Below are 17,087 nucleotides of genomic sequence, written 5' to 3' on the forward strand. Positions count from 1 at the left end.
TTTCTCTTAAATAAACATAGAAATTGACCCTTCCATTCTTTAAAACTTGAGAACGTTACATTTGTCTTATCTGAGCTCCTTCCTCAGGAAACCAATCAGCAGGCCTCCTAAATAGTATCAAGGAACAGAGACTCACTAGATCACAGCATCTGGACGGTGAGACCCTAGACCCCTCACCCATCATGACTGCCTCTGGGACCATCAGCTTCTTGTTGACCAACTCTTTTTCCTTAGCCTTCCTAATCCCTGCTTTCCCACACATGGTTACATTTCTTCCCTGCTATGTAGTCGTTTTAGTCATCTGAGGACACGGATTTGAGAACGATCTCCTGTTCTCCCTGGTGCAGCACCCAATTAAAGCCTTCTTCCCTGGCGGTACCTGTCATCTCACTGATTGGCTTTCTGTGCAGTAAGCAGCAGGATCTAGACTGAATCCCTGGCGTTTTGGTGACATGTTCATTTCTGAACCCACTCGAATAATTTAATTTTTAAAAACTTTCTATTTGAAAGATAAATGTGTAAATAATATATTCCTGATCAGCTATGAACAGATGAATAAACAAGTGAGACAGTGAAGGATGTCCGTGCCCAGTTTAAAGGTTGTGACCTTAATCAGTTTCAAAGATGAAGTCCAATCAGTAAACCTAAAAAGTTATGAAATTATCTTGAGTCTTAAACCAAAAATTCTGTTTTCTGTGTAATCTTACACTTGGAAGAAAAGTTTAATTTCCAAGCTGAAAGGCTATGCACTAAGGGGCCTGGAGAGCGAGACCCGCCTGCCCTCAAACACTCCATGCTGCCTGAGTGACAACTGGCAAGGCTGGTGCCCAGAGAGAGCCGTCAGCTCTCACCCCATCAACACCCTGTGAAGAAGGTAAAGCGCTGAAACGATGGACGAGTGTTTACACAACCAGAGAAGAAAAACAAAATCTACAAGTAAATTTCACAGCCAAGTGGACAGACCACATCATGGGTCTGCATAATGGGCCCCCTGTTCTGGGGGCACCCAAAGGTGGCCCTGGTGCCAGTTCGTCATCCATCTGGAATCTTCACGGCCACTGTGGACAGCAGTGGTTTCTTGAGTGTGGATGGGTGGATGCACTGAATGGAAAATTGTGATGGGGTTGGTCTAGACATTAAATTACAGAAATGATTGTAGGGTCCTTCAAAATACAAAGAGAAAGAATGACAACAAGGGTTCAGGCAATGGGATGAAACACAACAGATAACGTCACGTTAAAGTGAACAGGAAACGCCGCACTGAGCCCACGCTTCCTGACGTACTTCCATCTCACCCCGTCCCCTGTGCAACCTAACGAGGCCCTCATGGACTGACGAAGCTGCGAGGGAAGCCTGGCCTCACCCCAGATGCCTCTGAGAGGAGGAGGAGTCATGGGCAGCGACCCATTCCATTCCAGAGCAGTGGAAATTCGGGAAGGAAGCCCTTCCAGCAGCTGTGCCGTGGGGAGGGCTGCAGGAATCTGGGGCCAAGCACGGGGGTGCCCACTGACCGGGGGACAGGTGGGAAAAGGAGAGTTGTTTGAACGAGCTAAGCCCATAAAGCCCTGAGTCCCCAATGAAACTCAGCAGAAACACTAAACTTTCTTCGAAGAACTAGCAGGCTCACGGGTGGGCGTGGCCTCAGAGGGGGAAGAAGCCGTCCTCTGGGAAAGGCACTTCTTAAGAAAAAAAATATAAAATCAGACTCCCCTTCAAAGATTTTTTCTCAGCTAAATATTTTGCCGGCTGGATCTGTTGGGCTAAAGATAAAATCTCAGCACCAAAACCCTTTGCCTCCGCTGCCTGTGTCCTTGTGATGCTGAGCCTGGGTTGAAAGGAGGCCCGCCTCCTCCTGAATGTAAGTCTCCCCTTTCCAAGGGGCCTTCAGGATGCGCTTCCCCTTAGAGTTTGCTTCAACACTGGGAAAAAATCACACGGATCGTGAAATACTCTAAAAACTAGCTCAGTGTCCAAATCCTGTCTGGGGACATGGGTAAAAGAGCGGGCTGTGGGACCCCCCACTCCGGCGCACCGTCATCACTCACAGCCCACGTGGTCGCATGCAAGAGCCCACCCTGCTCTTCCGCGCCTAGGTGGAGCGAGGAGCTGCCCGGCCCGTGCCCGGGAGTCTGCGCTCGCCTCGGAGCCCGCCCGCCGCGGCTCCTACCTGCGGGGGAAAGCAGATGTCGGTCCTCGCCCCGTGCTCCAGCAGCAGCCTCACCCCATCCACGTCCCCGGCCTTCACAGCGAGGAACAGGACCTGCATGGGCACGCAGCACAGGTTGGGGTCCGCGCCCCGGCGCAGCAGCAGCTTGATGGTCCGCCAGCGCTTCCTCCGCCTGAAAAAGACCGCGCGCTCATGGGCCCCTGGAGGGCAGGCACCTGCACTGCTCCCAGGACGGGGCCATGCCAGCGAGGAGGCTGGGGAGGGGCGCGTAGGGAGTATGTGTGTGCCGCAACCACACAATCACACACACACACTACATGGCACACACAGCACACCACACAGCAGCCACAACATACAACCACACCCACAGCACACCACACAGTACACACAACACACAACCCCACACACAAGCCACACCAGAGCGCACACACCATAGCACAGCGCACACCACACAGTACACACAGCACACCACACACAAGCCACACCAGAGCACACAAACCACACTACACACACAGCACACAACCACACACTCAAACCACACACAACACACCACACACACCACTCACACCACAAAGACACAAACACACAGGCGCACACACACGTCTGAGGGGTCACTGAAAAGGCTGCCAGCTCAGGGGGAAGCTGTGCCTCCGGAGGAAACTTGGGCCTCAAGAGAGGCTGGGACCAGGTGGGTGGGGGTTGTGCAGCCACGCAGGGCTGAGGGAGAAGCTCAAGGGAGGAGGGGACTGGGGGCAGGGGACCCAGGTGGCAGCGGGAATGACCATGAGGGCAGGGCAGGTGTAGGACCCAGCCAAGCCCACTGACCCTGCAGTAGGCACAGAATCAGAGCCGCGGGAACTAGATCGGCCTTGAGCAGCAGCCCACAGCCCAGTCTCCAGACTGTTACCACTCGGAAGCCCATGGAGCTGCGTTGACGTGGGTGCTGGCTCTCCTTATCTGCCGCTACCAGGTAAAGCTCAAAAACTGTCAAAATGTGTCCAGAATTTATGCCTTTCTGGTTGGTTCTTGGTCTCGCTGACTTCAAGAATGAAGTCGCGGACCTCGCCCTGTTACAGCTTTTTTTCTTTTTTCTTTTTTTTTGAGACGGAGTCTCGCCCTGTCGCCCAGGCTGGAGTGCAGTTGTGCGATCGCCACTCACTGCAAGCTCCACCTCCCAGGTTCAAGTTACTCTCCTGCCTCAGCCTCCCAAGTAGCTGGGACTACAGGCACCGGCCACCAGGCCTGGCTAATTTTTTTGTATTTTTAGTAGAGACGGGGTTTCACCATGTTAGCCAGGATGGTCTCCATCTCCTGACCTCGTGATCCGCCTGCCTCGCCCTCCCAAAGTGCTGGGATTACAGGAGTGAGCCACCGCGCCTGGCCCCCCTCTACAGCTCTTAAACATGGTGTGTCTGAGTTTCTTCCTTCTGGTGAGTTCATGGTCTCACTGACTTCAAGAATGAAGCTGCGGACCTTCACTGGCAAGTGTTAACATCTCTTAAAGGTGATGCGGACCCAAAAGTGAGGAGCAGCAAGATTTATTGTGAAAAAGTCAAGGAACAAAGCTTCCAGAGTGGACGCGGAACTAAGCAGGTTGCCGCCGCTGGCTGGTTGGGGGGCTGGCAGTGGTCAGCTTTTATTCCCTTATTTGCCCCACCCCCCATCCTGCTGACTGGTCCATTTTACAGAACGCTGATTGGTCCATTTTACAGAGTGCTGATTGATGCATTTACAATCCTTTAGCTAGACACAGAGCGCTGATTGGTGCATTTACAATCCTTTAGCTAGACACAAAAGTTCTCCAAGTCCCCACCCGACCCAGAAGCTCAGCTGGCTTCACCTCTCAATAATGCTCACCAACTTGTTAACCATAACAAACCCACTGCGTGTTACTAATAAGTAACACTGTCACAAAAAGTTATTTTAGAAAACCCAGTTGGGGAGAAGGATGGCACTGTTTTCCACCTTCGCTGGATTCCCCTATCTGCTCTGCGCAGCCTTGGTGGAAGTGAGTGGAGATCCAGCCTCCCCCAGGTATGCACTGGACAAAGGAGTATTTGAGCAGCCTTTCTGATCATCGTGGTTTTCCTATTTGAACTACATGAACCCAGGCTGGGGGTGGTGAGCTAGCTACCTGGCGGAGCTGGACACTCATGGACCAGCCTTCCGCGCCTGGCTGCACTGAAGCCCACAGGCCCACCTCTGACTGTCAATGGATCTTCACCCATCTGGTGATGGTTCAACATCAGAACTTGGCCGTGTGGGGAAAGCTGGCTCACCAATAGAAGAGATCTGGGCACTGTTGGCATGTCATCAGGCAGTATCAGAAAACCGCACTGCTAACGCCATCTCACCTGAAAAACCTCTGAATACCCACGTCTCAAAGTTAAAGGAAGCTATGAAAGTCTTGGTGGTGGTGGCAAGTGTCCAGAATTCTGCTATTCACTTGAAAACGTAAATTTCACCAGCAACAAATAGTGTCATGTTTTCCTTAAAGCGACAGGCTGTGTTCAGGAGAATGAACAGCCATGTACCAGTGGTCATTCTTCCGATCAAAAATGGGGCAGGAGGTTGGGAAGATGCCACATTCTGTTTGCTAGTCCAGCCCTGGGGGAAGCGCTTCTTGCAGAGAAGCGGTATGCCTTGGTCTGTGGCAGACGCACATCAGTGTCCTTCCCATGTTTTCTGATCCAGAATATTCGAGGGGTGTGTATGCAAGGAGCAAGATTTAATGCAATTCGTCATTGCTTTTCTTCAGTGAGACACGCATCCCTGCAAGTGCGCACCATGGTGAAGGAATACCATGCCCCCATGCAGGCTGGGCACTGCTGCCCTGCAGGCTGGGGGCTGGTGGTCTGCACGGCCCTGTCTTCATACCATCCACCAACATCAATACAAGGAGGAGGCTAACAGAGTCTCAGGGTTATCAAGAGAATCATTTTGACCCCACAGACTCCCTGAAAGGGTCTTGGACCCCCAGGGGTGCATGGACCACATTTTGAGACACACTGGTATAGACAGGGTGGGCAGTAGGGGTGTGTGGGCTGCCCAGGCAGGTGTCACTCACATGCACCATGGCTAGGATAGGACCCCTGACAGTGGCCCCTGCTGAGGCTCCCACAGAGACACTTCAGGCCAGTGCCAAAGGCCAAAGCAGGGCTGGGGTGATATTGAAAACAGCCCGTCACCGTGGCACCCCCACAGGGCTGGGGTGATATTGAAAACTGCCTGTCACTGTGGCACCCCCACAAGGCTGGGGTGGTATTGAAAGCCCGTCACCGTGGCACCCCCACAGGGCTGGGGTGGTACTGAGAACAGCCCGTCACCATGGCACCCCCACAGGGCTGGGGTGGTACTGAGAACAGCCCGTCACCGTGGCACCCCCACAGGGCTGGGGTGGTACTGAGAACAGCCCATCACCGTGGCACCCCCACAGGCTTGGACGTGGCATGGAGCCACCGACACAGGGATGCTCACACACTCAGACACACATCTCCAGACACAACGCCTCCCGCTGGCACAGGGAAGAGACACAGGTCCGCTGAGCATAGGATTCAGCCCTGATGGTGGCCCTCCACCCCCACCAGCCGGTGCCAGGACCTACTCGATTATGGACAGCGCCATCCTCCGCATGGTCCCTTTGTCGAAGCTGCTGGTGACTAGTGAGGGCGAGGCCATCTTCAGCAAGCTGTGGGACTGGGCGCTTCTCTCCAGCGTGGCCTGGGAGAGCTCGATGGAGAAGTTGCATACACACACGTCGGACTCAAAGTTTGTCTCAGCACTGCACAGACTGCTCCGGTCTGTATTTCCCAGCACGTCCTCAAGCCCACTTTCCACATGGCCAAGGCTGCCCTTCACCAACGGGGAGTCCCCCTTCAGAGAGCTGCTCCTGTGGTCCACAGACTCCCCACACTGCCCGGTGTCCTGGGAGTGGCCGCCCTCCTGGCTGCCCGAGATGTGCGGCAGTGGCAGTGGTGTTGGCGGTGGCGTCAGCTCATAGCTACCCTGGGAAGGCACGTTCACCTCACAGTACAGAGACTCCAGGTTTGTGTCCATAAATGATGATGAAAGGATTGGAACAACTGGGAATTTTGGAGGTTCCTTTGGAAAGAACCAAAAAAGTGTCATTAGAAGAAATTGGAGTGTCATTAGAAGAAACCTCATTCTAGGACCTTCTTCAGCAAGGACCAATGCCCGTGGCCTAGAGTTGTCTTCAAAGCACCTAGGCTTAAAAGACCAGGGCAGCTTTCCCCAAACCCTCAAAGAGAAAAGAACACCCCTGTGAAGGCATCGCGCAGAAGCCTGCACCTGACCAGGCCACACCCCAGGGTGCATGGCCCTATATATGGCTGCTAAGCTCACAAAACGTGGCCTGTCCACACCCAGGTGATTAGAAGTGAAGGAGAGGTTGGAAAACGAAGGCAAATGCCTTAATGATGCTGCTTATATAGATCACACACCAAAATGATTGGATTTTGAATACATTAGGCTAAATTAAATATATTATTAAAATTAATTCCACCCGTTTTACTTTTTCATGTGGCTACCTCCCAAATTTTAATTACACGTTTTATTTCTGTCACATGGCACTGCCCTGGATCTGTTTGTGTTTTGAGCCATGGTTCTCAAAGTGTGGACCCTGGACCAGTGGCATCAGCGAAACCAGCCCGAGTACCACAGACATTTGTTTTTGGATAAACATAGAAATCGACTCTTCTGTTAAAACTTGAAAACTGTATTTGTTTTATCTGAGTTCCTTCTTCAGGAAAGGACCTTCAGGAAGCACCAGACAACTGAAACCCACAAGATCATCACACCAGATGCCTCCTTGCCTTGTCCTAGTTCCTGTTATCTTACACACTGTTACATTTCTTTCCTGCTAAATAAACTCCCAGCGTTAGTCAGGGAAATGGACTTGAGACTGAGCTCCCATCTCCTCAGCTGCAGCACCCGATTAAAGCCTTCTTCCTTGACAATACTTGGCATCTCAGTGACTGGCTTTCTGTGTGGTGAGTAGCAGGACCAAGACCAAATCCCTGGTGTTTCAATAACATCAGTACTGCCAGGAAATTGTTAGGCATGCAGATTCTCAGCCCCACCTTGGGGGCGTTGTCGTAGATGCCCACTTTCCCTCCACAGCAACCCTTTCCTGCACAGTGCTGGCAGGGCAGGTCTCGGGGCCCCAGGCTGCTATGCAGGTGACAAGTAAAGAACACACATCCCTTGGCATCTGCTCAGGGTCCCTTAGGGGATGCCTAGGCTCTGTCTCTCTTGCCCACTCCCTGCCTTATCTTGTAACTCACCCTGTACAAGCCTGGTCCACACAGGAGGGAGGAGGCTTGGTGGACACTTACAGAGACAGAGAAGAAAACAGGGGACAGTTGGTGGTGCGGTGGCCACCGGGGGCTGACCTGGGGCTCAGGTACAGTCCGTTCAGCAACATTGGGCTTGAAGGACTGGGCGGGGTAGTAGAGGAGGAAACACATGCTGAGTGCCGTGAGACCCTCATCTGAGCACTTGTTCACATCGGCCCCACAGTCCAGGAGAAGGTTGACGATGTCGTTGTGGCAGTGAGTCTGGAGAGAGATGAGGCAGGACTCAGGATGATGTGCCTGGCCCTCAGGGGTGGGAAGTGTCACCGGGTGTCCTGATGCCCTCATGAGGCCACCCCATGGCAGGGCAGGAACCAGTGCTCATTCGGGAGCTCAGCAAAGGGACAAGTGTGGGACAGAGGAATGGAACGGGCACTCTGCTCCAAACCCTTCTGCATTGGACCACAAGTGCCAGGCTCAGCTGAGTGGGTTTCTGCTGAACGGCGAGGTGGAGGTGTGGGCACATCAGTGTCCCCATGTACCTCGGCTCTGCTCCTGCAGAGGGGGCCACCCTCATGTGTGACCCTCACAGCTAAGCTCCTGTGGGCACCAGATGGGAGGGTGTGGGGCTTACGGCAGCCGCAGCAAGCACAGTGTAGCCCTTTGCGTCTGCCACGTCGGCACTAGCAAAGTTGTCCTTCAGGATCCTACAAATCCAGTCGTGGTTCCCTTCCTCAGCCTTTAGGATCATCTCCATGGAAAGCTGCTCTCTGGGCCCGCAGAGTGCAAAGCCGCTGCGCTTCCCCTCCAGGATGGCGCCCATGTTCCAGCTTGTGTGAGCCGGCTTGTTCCTGGCAACACAACAAGTTTCAGAGGTTCTGCACCTCCCACGAGAAAGGGGCCAGCTGGACCACCTCCCTCCAATGCCTCTCCTTCTTGTGGCTCAGCCCCCCCACTGTTCACTCTTCAGGCATCCTGAGTGCTGGCAGCTGCACCCCCAGCTGCTCATGATCCACTAGGTTGCACACGGTGGTGCGGACATGCCACCTGGAGGTCAAGATGCTTGGGCTATATGTCTGTCCCAGCAGGAATGTGCTGGCTGCGAGTACATCCATGCATCTCTGATTCATCTGGGTCACTGGGTGTTTGCTAAGAAATGGGCTGTAACAGCAAAGGCCCTGGGTAGGAAGGAGACCAACATATATGTGGTTCTAGTCTCAGCACCAACACCCACATTCCACCCTCTGCTCATCCATTTTTGTCTGAGTAGACAACACGCATAACTCATGGCTTACTCACCACACAACACTGATGTGTACATGCCTCCTGGTGTGTACACAACACCTTTTCACAATCGAGAACCTGTGCATTATAGATGCTTCTGTACCTAACAGTCTTCAACAATTACAAGCCCAGTTGATGTTTGCATGATGGATGGATGGATGGTTGGGTAGGTGGATGTATGCTGCAGGAGTGAATTGATGGATGAATGGATGGGTGGGTGGGAAGATGGATGGATGGGTAGGTGGGAAGGTGGATGGATGGGTGGGTGGATTAATAGATGGATGAGTGGGTGGGTGGATGAATGGGTGCCACACTGGTGGATTGATGGATGAATGGATGGGTGGATGAAAGATGCATGAATAGATTGATGGATGGATAGATGGGTAGATGAGTGGATGACTGGGTAGGTAGGTAGGTAGATGAATGGATGGTTGGATGAATGGATGTTGCATGGGTGGACTGATGGATGAATGGATGGGTGGGTGGGTGGGTAGATGAATGAGTAGGTAGATAGGTAGATGAATGGATGACTGGATGAATGGATGTTCCATGGGTGGATTGATGGATGAAAGGGTGGGTGGGTGGATCAATGTTGCATGAGTATACTGATGGATGAATGGATGGAAAAGGTGGGTGAGTGGGTGAATTAATGGGTAGGTGGGTGGGTAGATGAGTGGATGGCTGGATGAATGGATGTTACATGGGTGGATTGACGGATGACTGGATGGGTGGGTGGACAAACGGGTATGTGGGTGGGTAGATGAATGGATGTCCGCATGAATGGATACTGCATGTGTGAATTGATGGGTGGATGGATGGGTGGGTGGATGGATGGGTGGGTGGATGAATGGGTAGGTGTGTGGGTGGACTGATGGATGAATGGCTGGGTAGGTAGGTGGATGAATGTTGCATGAGTAGGTTGATGGATGAATGGATGGGTGGGTGGGTGAATGGGTAGGTAGGTGGATAGATGAATGGATGGCTGGATGGATGGATGTGGCATGGGTGGATTGATGGATGACTGGATGGGCAGGTGAGTGGATGAATGGGTAGGTGCGTGGGTAGATGAATAGATGGTCGGTTGGATGAATGAATGTTACATGGGTGGATTAATGGATGAATGGATGGGTGGGTGGATGAATGCTGCATGAGTACACTGATGAATGAATGGATGGGTGGGTAGGTGAATGGGTAGATGGGTGGGTAGATGAATGGATGGCTAGATGAATGGATGTCGTATGGGTGGATTGATGGATGACTGGATGGGTGGGTGGGTGGATGAATGGGCAGGTGGGTGGGTAGATGAATGGATGGCTGGATGAATGGATACTGCATGCATGAATTGATGGATGAATGGATGGGTGGGTGGGTGGATGAATGGGTAGGTGTGTGGGTGGATGAACAGATGCCTGAATGAATGGATGTTGCATGGGTGTATTGATGCATGAATGGATGGTAGGTGGGTGGGTGATTGGGTGGGTGGATGGACTGATGAATGAAAAAGCAGCCACTTATTCTCAGAAAATATGCATTCTGAAACAGTTTAGTGACATCTGAGGTCAATATTTAGGAAAGGAATTAAAAGTGTTCTTGAGTATTTTAACTTTTAAAAATTAAACACTCCGGCCGGGCACGGTGGCTCACGCTTGTAATCCCAGCACTTTTGGAGGCCGAGGCAGGTGGATCACGAGGTCAGGAGATCGAGACCACGGTGAAACCCCGTCTCTACTAAAAATATAAAAAAAAATTAGCCGGGCGTGGTGGCGGGCGCCTGTAGTCCCAGCTACTTGGAGAGGCTGAGGCAGGAGAATGGCGTGAACCCGGGAGGCGGAGCTTGCAGTGAGCCGAGATTGCGCCACGGCACTCCAGCCTGGGCGACAGAGCGAGACTCTGTCTCAAAAAAAAAAAAAAAAAAATTAAACACTTCAGCCAGGCACAGTGGCTCACGCCTACAATCCCAACACTTTGGGAGGCTGAGGCGGGTGGATCATGAGGTCAGGAGTTCAAGACCAGCCTGGCCAATATGGTGAAACCCCGTCTCTACTAAAAATACAAAAATTAGCTGGGCATGGTGGCAGGCACCTGTAATCCCAGCTACTCGGGAGGCTGAGGCAAAGAACTGCTTGAACCCAGGAAGCAGAGGTTGCAGTGAGCCAAGATGGCGCCACTGCACTCCAGCCTCGGTGACAGAGTGAGACTCCGTGCCTGCCCCCTGCCCCCCCCCTCCCCCAAATTAAACACTTCTCCTTAGGTAGTGGCTGACTTTCCTGGAGCTCTGGGTAGGGTAGGAGGGTTTTTGGAAGACCAGCAGAGCAGAGCATCTTTTCACACCATCCTTGGACAAGTCAAAGGCCCGGGTGGGCCCCAACACCACTACTGCCCTGTGCTCCCACGCTTGGCTCTCAGGCAGATCCCTTACCACCATATAACAGTAACAACAAACCCTGCTCTCCATGTCAACCGAGAGGAGACTTGGCCCATAGAACACGTAGGCGCTGACGCAATGGTGGGGGCAGGACACTAGCTATGGCCTGCACAAGGGGAAATGCACAGGGCCCAGGGCCAGGACTCACCCTTAGCTCCATGGGCTCAGGAGATTCTCCCCAGCCACATCCCCCTCAGGTTCCACAACAGCCTCGGGACTCCCCTGGCTGCACGTTCACCAAACCACCTTCTGATCACTCCTGTCCCCAAGAGTGGGCAGGTGGGATCCTGAGACCCTCATTCCCCTGCACAGACGTCCAGGGCCCCAGGACCCGGCCTGCCTCCCAGCTCGAGTCAGCAGGGGCTTTCCCTCCCTTCATTATCGCCCACATCAGTCACTTAATGGGAGGAGTGTGTTTAGCTCACCCTGAGGGAGCACTGTCAGCGGCAGCTGACCGGGGACCTCAGGAAGCTGCCTAGGGCAGCCTGCACAGTGCAGGGCCCTAGGGGAGGAGCAGTAGCAGGCTAGTCACCTGAACTTGTAGGTTTGCTTCTGGATTTTGACCAACAAAGGGGTCTCATTGATTATGAACCAGGGTTCTCCATCCTCAACGAAAGGAGGAATTTCATTGAGGAAGATGCGGGCATCCAGCTCTTTGCGGAAAGAGCTTGTCATGGGCAGGTGGTCACTGTCGGTCGAGTAGACATACATTTCTGGAGGCAGCGTTAGGTTGTCATTCAGAAGAAACCGCTTATACTCATAGAAAAAGGGGTCCTGTCCCTCCTGCAGTCCCCACTCCGTTTTCTCCTCTGCTGAGAAGCTGATCCTGGCAGGGCTGTGGGTGATGAAGCTGGAGAACTCAGGGTAGCTGAGGAGGGAGAAGCCACTGGGGATCTGGGTGCACAGCTTGATAAGCTGCTCTCGGAACCATAGCCCCACGTCCTGGCTGCCGTCGGGGTAGGTCTCGACACCTGGCCCAAACCGCTGGTCCGCTTTGTACAGCCCCTGCCAAGGAAGCGCAATAAGGCAAGGAGAGATGATGCGACCCAGCTGCACACTGTGATCATGTTTGTAACGTCAAAAGAAATCCTAAAAAAGAAAACTTTCCCAAGAAATGCATGCATTCACCCAGTAAGCATCTCTGGAGGCTTAGGCTGTGCTGCCCAGGGACCGAGGCGGACCAGCTCTCCCGAGGAACAGGAAGGAGGGCACTCCAGAGACCACATGGAGGGGCAAGGGGGCAGCCAGGGAGGTCTCGGTGGCCTCTGAGGTGAGGACATGATGGAAGTCTCATGGTGAAAGCGTGTCACAGATGCCAGGTCTGGGTTCAATTAGGGAACCCAGCCCAAACACCCCGACAGGCTGGGGCAGCAGTGGGTGGGGAGGAAGTATGCAGGCAGCAGGTCAGGTATGACCCAAGAAGGGGCAGGAGAAGGAGGAGGAGATACAGGAAAGGAAGAGGAGGAGGAGGAAGGAGGGAAGAGCAGGAGAGGAGGCCAAAGGGAGGAGGGAAGGAGGGAAGGGAAGGAGAAAGAGGGGGACAGAGGAAGAAGGGGAGCCAATCCTTGCTTCCGGGAACCCAGCAGCTCCCAGGCCTTTGCATGTGGGCAGTGGAGGCCACAGTGCAGGAGAGGAAGAAAGCACCCAGGAGGGCCTCACGAAACAACCAGTGAGTGGCCACTGCCAGGTGCCCAGGGCAGGGAGCACAGTCAGGGGCCTGCTGCCCAGGGGAGGTGCATCTTCCTGAGATGGCATTGAAGGATGCCTGGAGGGTATGGTGGGCAGAGGAGACAGCACAGGAAAAGGCACTGAGGCCTGAAACAGTGGGCGACAGGGATGCTTCCCTCCCTGGGGTCCGCATGCTCATCCATGAAATAGGAATACTCCCATCTCAGAGGTCTCCACCTGATGTGGTTTGGATCTGTGTCCCCACCCAAATCCCATGTCAAACTGTAATCCCCAGTGTTGCAGGTGGGGCCTGGTGGGAGGTGACTGGATCACAGGGGTGTATCTTTCATGAGTGGTTTTGCCCCATCCCCTTGGTGCTGCCCTCATGATAGGGCGTTCTCACGAGATCTGCTTGTTTAAAAACATGTGGCACCTCCTCCCCCACTTGCTCCTGCTCCCACCACATGATGTGCCTGCTCCCCGTTCACCTTCCAACATGACCGGCAGCTTCTTGAGGCCGTCCCAGCCATGCTTCCTGTACAGTCTGCAGAACCATGAGCCAATTACACCTCTTTTCTTTATAAATTACCCAGCCTCAGGTATTTCTTTGCGGCAACGTGAGAATGGCCTAATACACCACCCATGCTACACACTGCCTGAGCATCTCCGGCTGCAAGCCCAGGCTGGGCACTTGGGGATGTGTGGCTTCATGAGGCCCCTGCCCACAAGCAGCTTGCAGCCTGGAAGAGGAGGCAGAAAATGAAATGAAGGGAAGCATGCTCGGGCTGGCTTTGCTCTGCAAGGGAGTTGGGCAGTGGGACTGTTTCCAGAAGAGCCTTTGGGGCGGCTCAGTGCGGTGGAGGTGGAGAGAAGTGACAGGTGAGGTGGGGACATAGGCAGGTACCAGGCAGGTCTGGAGGGCCTGGTGGGCATAGCAAGGGGGCTGCACATTCGCCCAAGGAGCTTCAGAGAGCCCCTGAGGAGGCGTTAAGTCACTGGATCAGATGGGGCAGGAAAAACTTGGGGGTAGAGCAAGAAAAGGGGGGCCATGGGCAAGGAGGCAGCAGTGAGAAAACAGCCCCCACGATTAATGTTGAGGTCAAGGGGGCTACGACCAGGACCCCGTGGTTCTGCTTCTGGGACCCATCATAAGGAAATCATCACAGACAATTGTGAGTGTCATCACAGACACAGTCACAAACTTATTCACCATAGCAACATATCTAACAGCAGATAATAATAATAGTAACCCCAAGGTTAAATAAAGGAGAGTGTGTCCACGGCATGCAACATAACGCAGGCCTTAGAAAGCCTGATTTTGATATAAATTTACTTTTTGACCAAACAATACCACTTCTAGGAAGGCTGACCAAAGATCACCAGCAAAAGTGCAGAAAGATTCCTGTGCAAGACTATTCACCATGGCTCAGCATGGCACAACAAAGACAGGGAAATGCCCACATCCTCAGTCCTTCCTCAGCAGCTGCATGAAGAGGCAAGTTGGCCTCAAGGAGGAGAACATGGCAGCGCGGTCACAGCCCAGAGGGCACCTCCCACCGCCCACAGGAAAGGAGCGTGTGTGCACACTGCTCCTGCTTTGCAAATGCAAAGATGAGCCCCAAGCTATGAAAAGGGCATGGGTGGCAAGGGAGGAACCAAGATGGAGGAAAAAGGGCTCCAAGCCAGACTCCTCTGTCCAGACCTTGTTTTCTAGATTTAGCTTTGGAACAATGTAATTTTTTTGCATAATTAAAAAGCAAAATGAAAGATATTAAAAATAGAATCCCAAGAAAGCAAAATAAAGCAAGTGGGTGCAGCTCTACATCTCAGTGGTGGATTATCCAGAGAGGAATCATTCCATGAGCCCCCAAGCCATGGGAATGAGTGCACATTGCTGTGGGACGAGCCCTGGGGACAGAAGGAGCAGCAGGGAAGCCTTGCACTGTTTCTAGTCATCATCATGGTAGCAACAGCTCCGTCTGTTTTTTGTTATTGTGATGCAACCATACATATGTTATGAGAAAAAGCAAACAAGAGCTTTTGTCAGTGATTAGAAATCAAGATTTTTACAACTAAGAGAAAAGAAATGCAATACCACAGCTGTAAAGTAAAAGCCTGTTCTCCTAACTGGAATTAGAAATATCAGTATGAAAATGTATTTTGTCATTAAAAAGAGTCTTTTCTGCATCCTTCTACTGACAAAGTCTAGAAATAACTAGCCAATGTGGTAGTAATGAGCACCCAAATTATGGTCTCCAAGTACCATGTCCCACTCAATAGATAAACAACTGATTGCAGATTCAGAGCAGAAAATGTACAAAGGAGCCTGGAACTTCCTGCCACAGCAGAAAGCAAGAAAGCTATGCATATTCATGTCTAGAGGCACATGCCAGGATAAAAAAAAAGAAAACTATCAACACTGGAACACCTGCTGGAGATATGTCAGAATCTCGAAAGCTAAAGAGGCCATCCCTGGCTAAGGATGGGACAATTTTGGCATCCAAAAGCCTAATAACTTCAGTGGACTGAAACACATCAAATATACTAAAATCCATACGTTCATAAAGAATCCAAAAAGAGAAACTAACACTCTGATTGCCATTGAAGGGTGTCAGGAGACCCAATCTCCACAAAAGAAATTTACAAATTGTGCTGGTGTGATGACGCACACCTGTAATCCCAGCTACTCAGAGGCCGAGTTGGGAGGCTCGCTTGAGACCAGAAGTTCAATGCTGCAGTGAGCTATGATCACACCACTGCACTCCAGCCTGGGCAACAGAGTGAGACCCTGTCTCAATAAATACATAAATACAATAATAAAGTAAAAAAAAAAAAAGTCATTATTAAGAAAAGTGAAAAGGCAAGCCACTACTGGGATAAAATATTTATAAATATCAGAATATATATAAAGAACTCTGTAAGTCCATAAGAACATAAATAACCCAATTAATAATCAGTAAAACAAATAAACAAACACTTCATCATAGAAGATATATAGATAACAAATAAGAATATGAAAAAATGTCCAACATAATTAGTCACTGGAGCACTAAAAATTCAAACCATAATAACATACCACATACACCCATGAGAATAGCTAAAATAAAAAGACTGGCAATACGAAGTGTTGACAAGGATGTGAAACAACTGGAACTTTCATATATTGATGACTAAATGCAAAATGGCACAGCTGCTTTGAACAACAGTTTGGCCATTTCTTATAAAATGTACCATACACTTACTGTTTTGACCAGCAACCCCATTCTTGGGTATTTATCCAAGTGAAAACAAAGATATATGTCCACTTCCAATCAGCTGTTCTGGGCAGCTTTATTCATAGAAACCAAAATTTTGGAAGAAGTCAAATATGCATTTATTGGAGAATCAATAAAAATTTTGTGTTATATCCATGCAATGGAATACTACCCCATAATTTTTTTAAATTGACTGAAATATGTAAAACATGTATGAGTCTCAAAAGAATCATGCCCTAAGCAAAAGAAATCAAACATAAAATACTACATCCAGTAAAATTGTATGTATATAAAATTATAGAAACAGGGAAACTACAATGACAAAAAGCAGATTAGTAGTTGTCAATGGCTAGAGGGTGGAGGTAGGGGTTTACTATAAAGGAGCTGGAAAAAATTCTGGGGGATAATGGAAATATTCTAAATCATGATCAAGGTGGTAGTGAAATGACTATATGTATTTGCTCAAAATTCACTGAGTTGGTTACTTAAAATCAGTAAATCATGCTGCATGCAAATTTTATTTCAATAAAACTGACTAAAAAATGGAAAAAACACTAAGAAAATAATTTTAGTGGAAGAATAGCATGTTCAGGATATAAAAACGGAAGACACAGAAATGAGACATAGAGGGTATTGTGGGTAGGTCTAACATACCTGCAATTGGAGTACCAGAGAGAGAGGAGAGAGAATGAGGTACAGGCAATATTTGAAGACATAATAGTTGAGAATTTTCCAGATCCACAAATGGAAACATCACATTGAAACTGCAGAAAACCAAAGAAAGACAAAACCTCAAAGCAGCCAAAGAAGAGACAGAATATGTTCAAAAGAGCAATAGGCTGACAGCTGACTTCTCAACAGCAAAGATGGAAGCCAGGAAACAATGGAGTAGAATCTTCACTGTGCTCAAGAAAATAACTATCAACCTAGAACTCTGTCCTGTGGGGATATTCTTCAAGAACTGAGGCAAAAACAAC

General features: G+C 50.7%; 1 protein-coding gene across 21 annotated transcripts in view; it reads right to left on the minus strand.

The window, feature by feature from the left end:
- Positions 1 to 17,087, minus strand: part of ANKMY1 (ankyrin repeat and MYND domain containing 1) — a 96,923-nt gene that overhangs the window by 53,585 nt on the left and 26,251 nt on the right. For 18 of the 21 annotated variants that reach the window (XM_063645324.1, XM_063645328.1, XM_055291178.2 and 15 more), the window contains 5 exons: positions 11,721 to 12,193; positions 8,114 to 8,330; positions 7,579 to 7,743; positions 5,772 to 6,268; positions 2,168 to 2,339 (listed from right to left, as the gene is read on the minus strand). In XM_063645324.1, the coding sequence (XP_063501394.1) occupies positions 2,168 to 2,339; positions 5,772 to 6,268; positions 7,579 to 7,743; positions 8,114 to 8,330; positions 11,721 to 12,193 (1,524 nt within the window). Of the gene's footprint in view, positions 1 to 2,167; positions 2,340 to 3,689; positions 6,269 to 7,578; positions 7,744 to 8,113; positions 8,331 to 11,720; positions 12,194 to 17,087 lie in introns of those variants that run through there. The other 3 variants (XM_055291188.2, XM_055291187.2, XM_063645331.1) reach the window with 2 other exon arrangements.

The sequence above is a fragment of the Symphalangus syndactylus genome, chromosome 8 (assembly GCF_028878055.3).
Source record: "Symphalangus syndactylus isolate Jambi chromosome 8, NHGRI_mSymSyn1-v2.1_pri, whole genome shotgun sequence".
Classification (NCBI taxonomy): Eukaryota; Metazoa; Chordata; class Mammalia; order Primates; family Hylobatidae; genus Symphalangus; species Symphalangus syndactylus.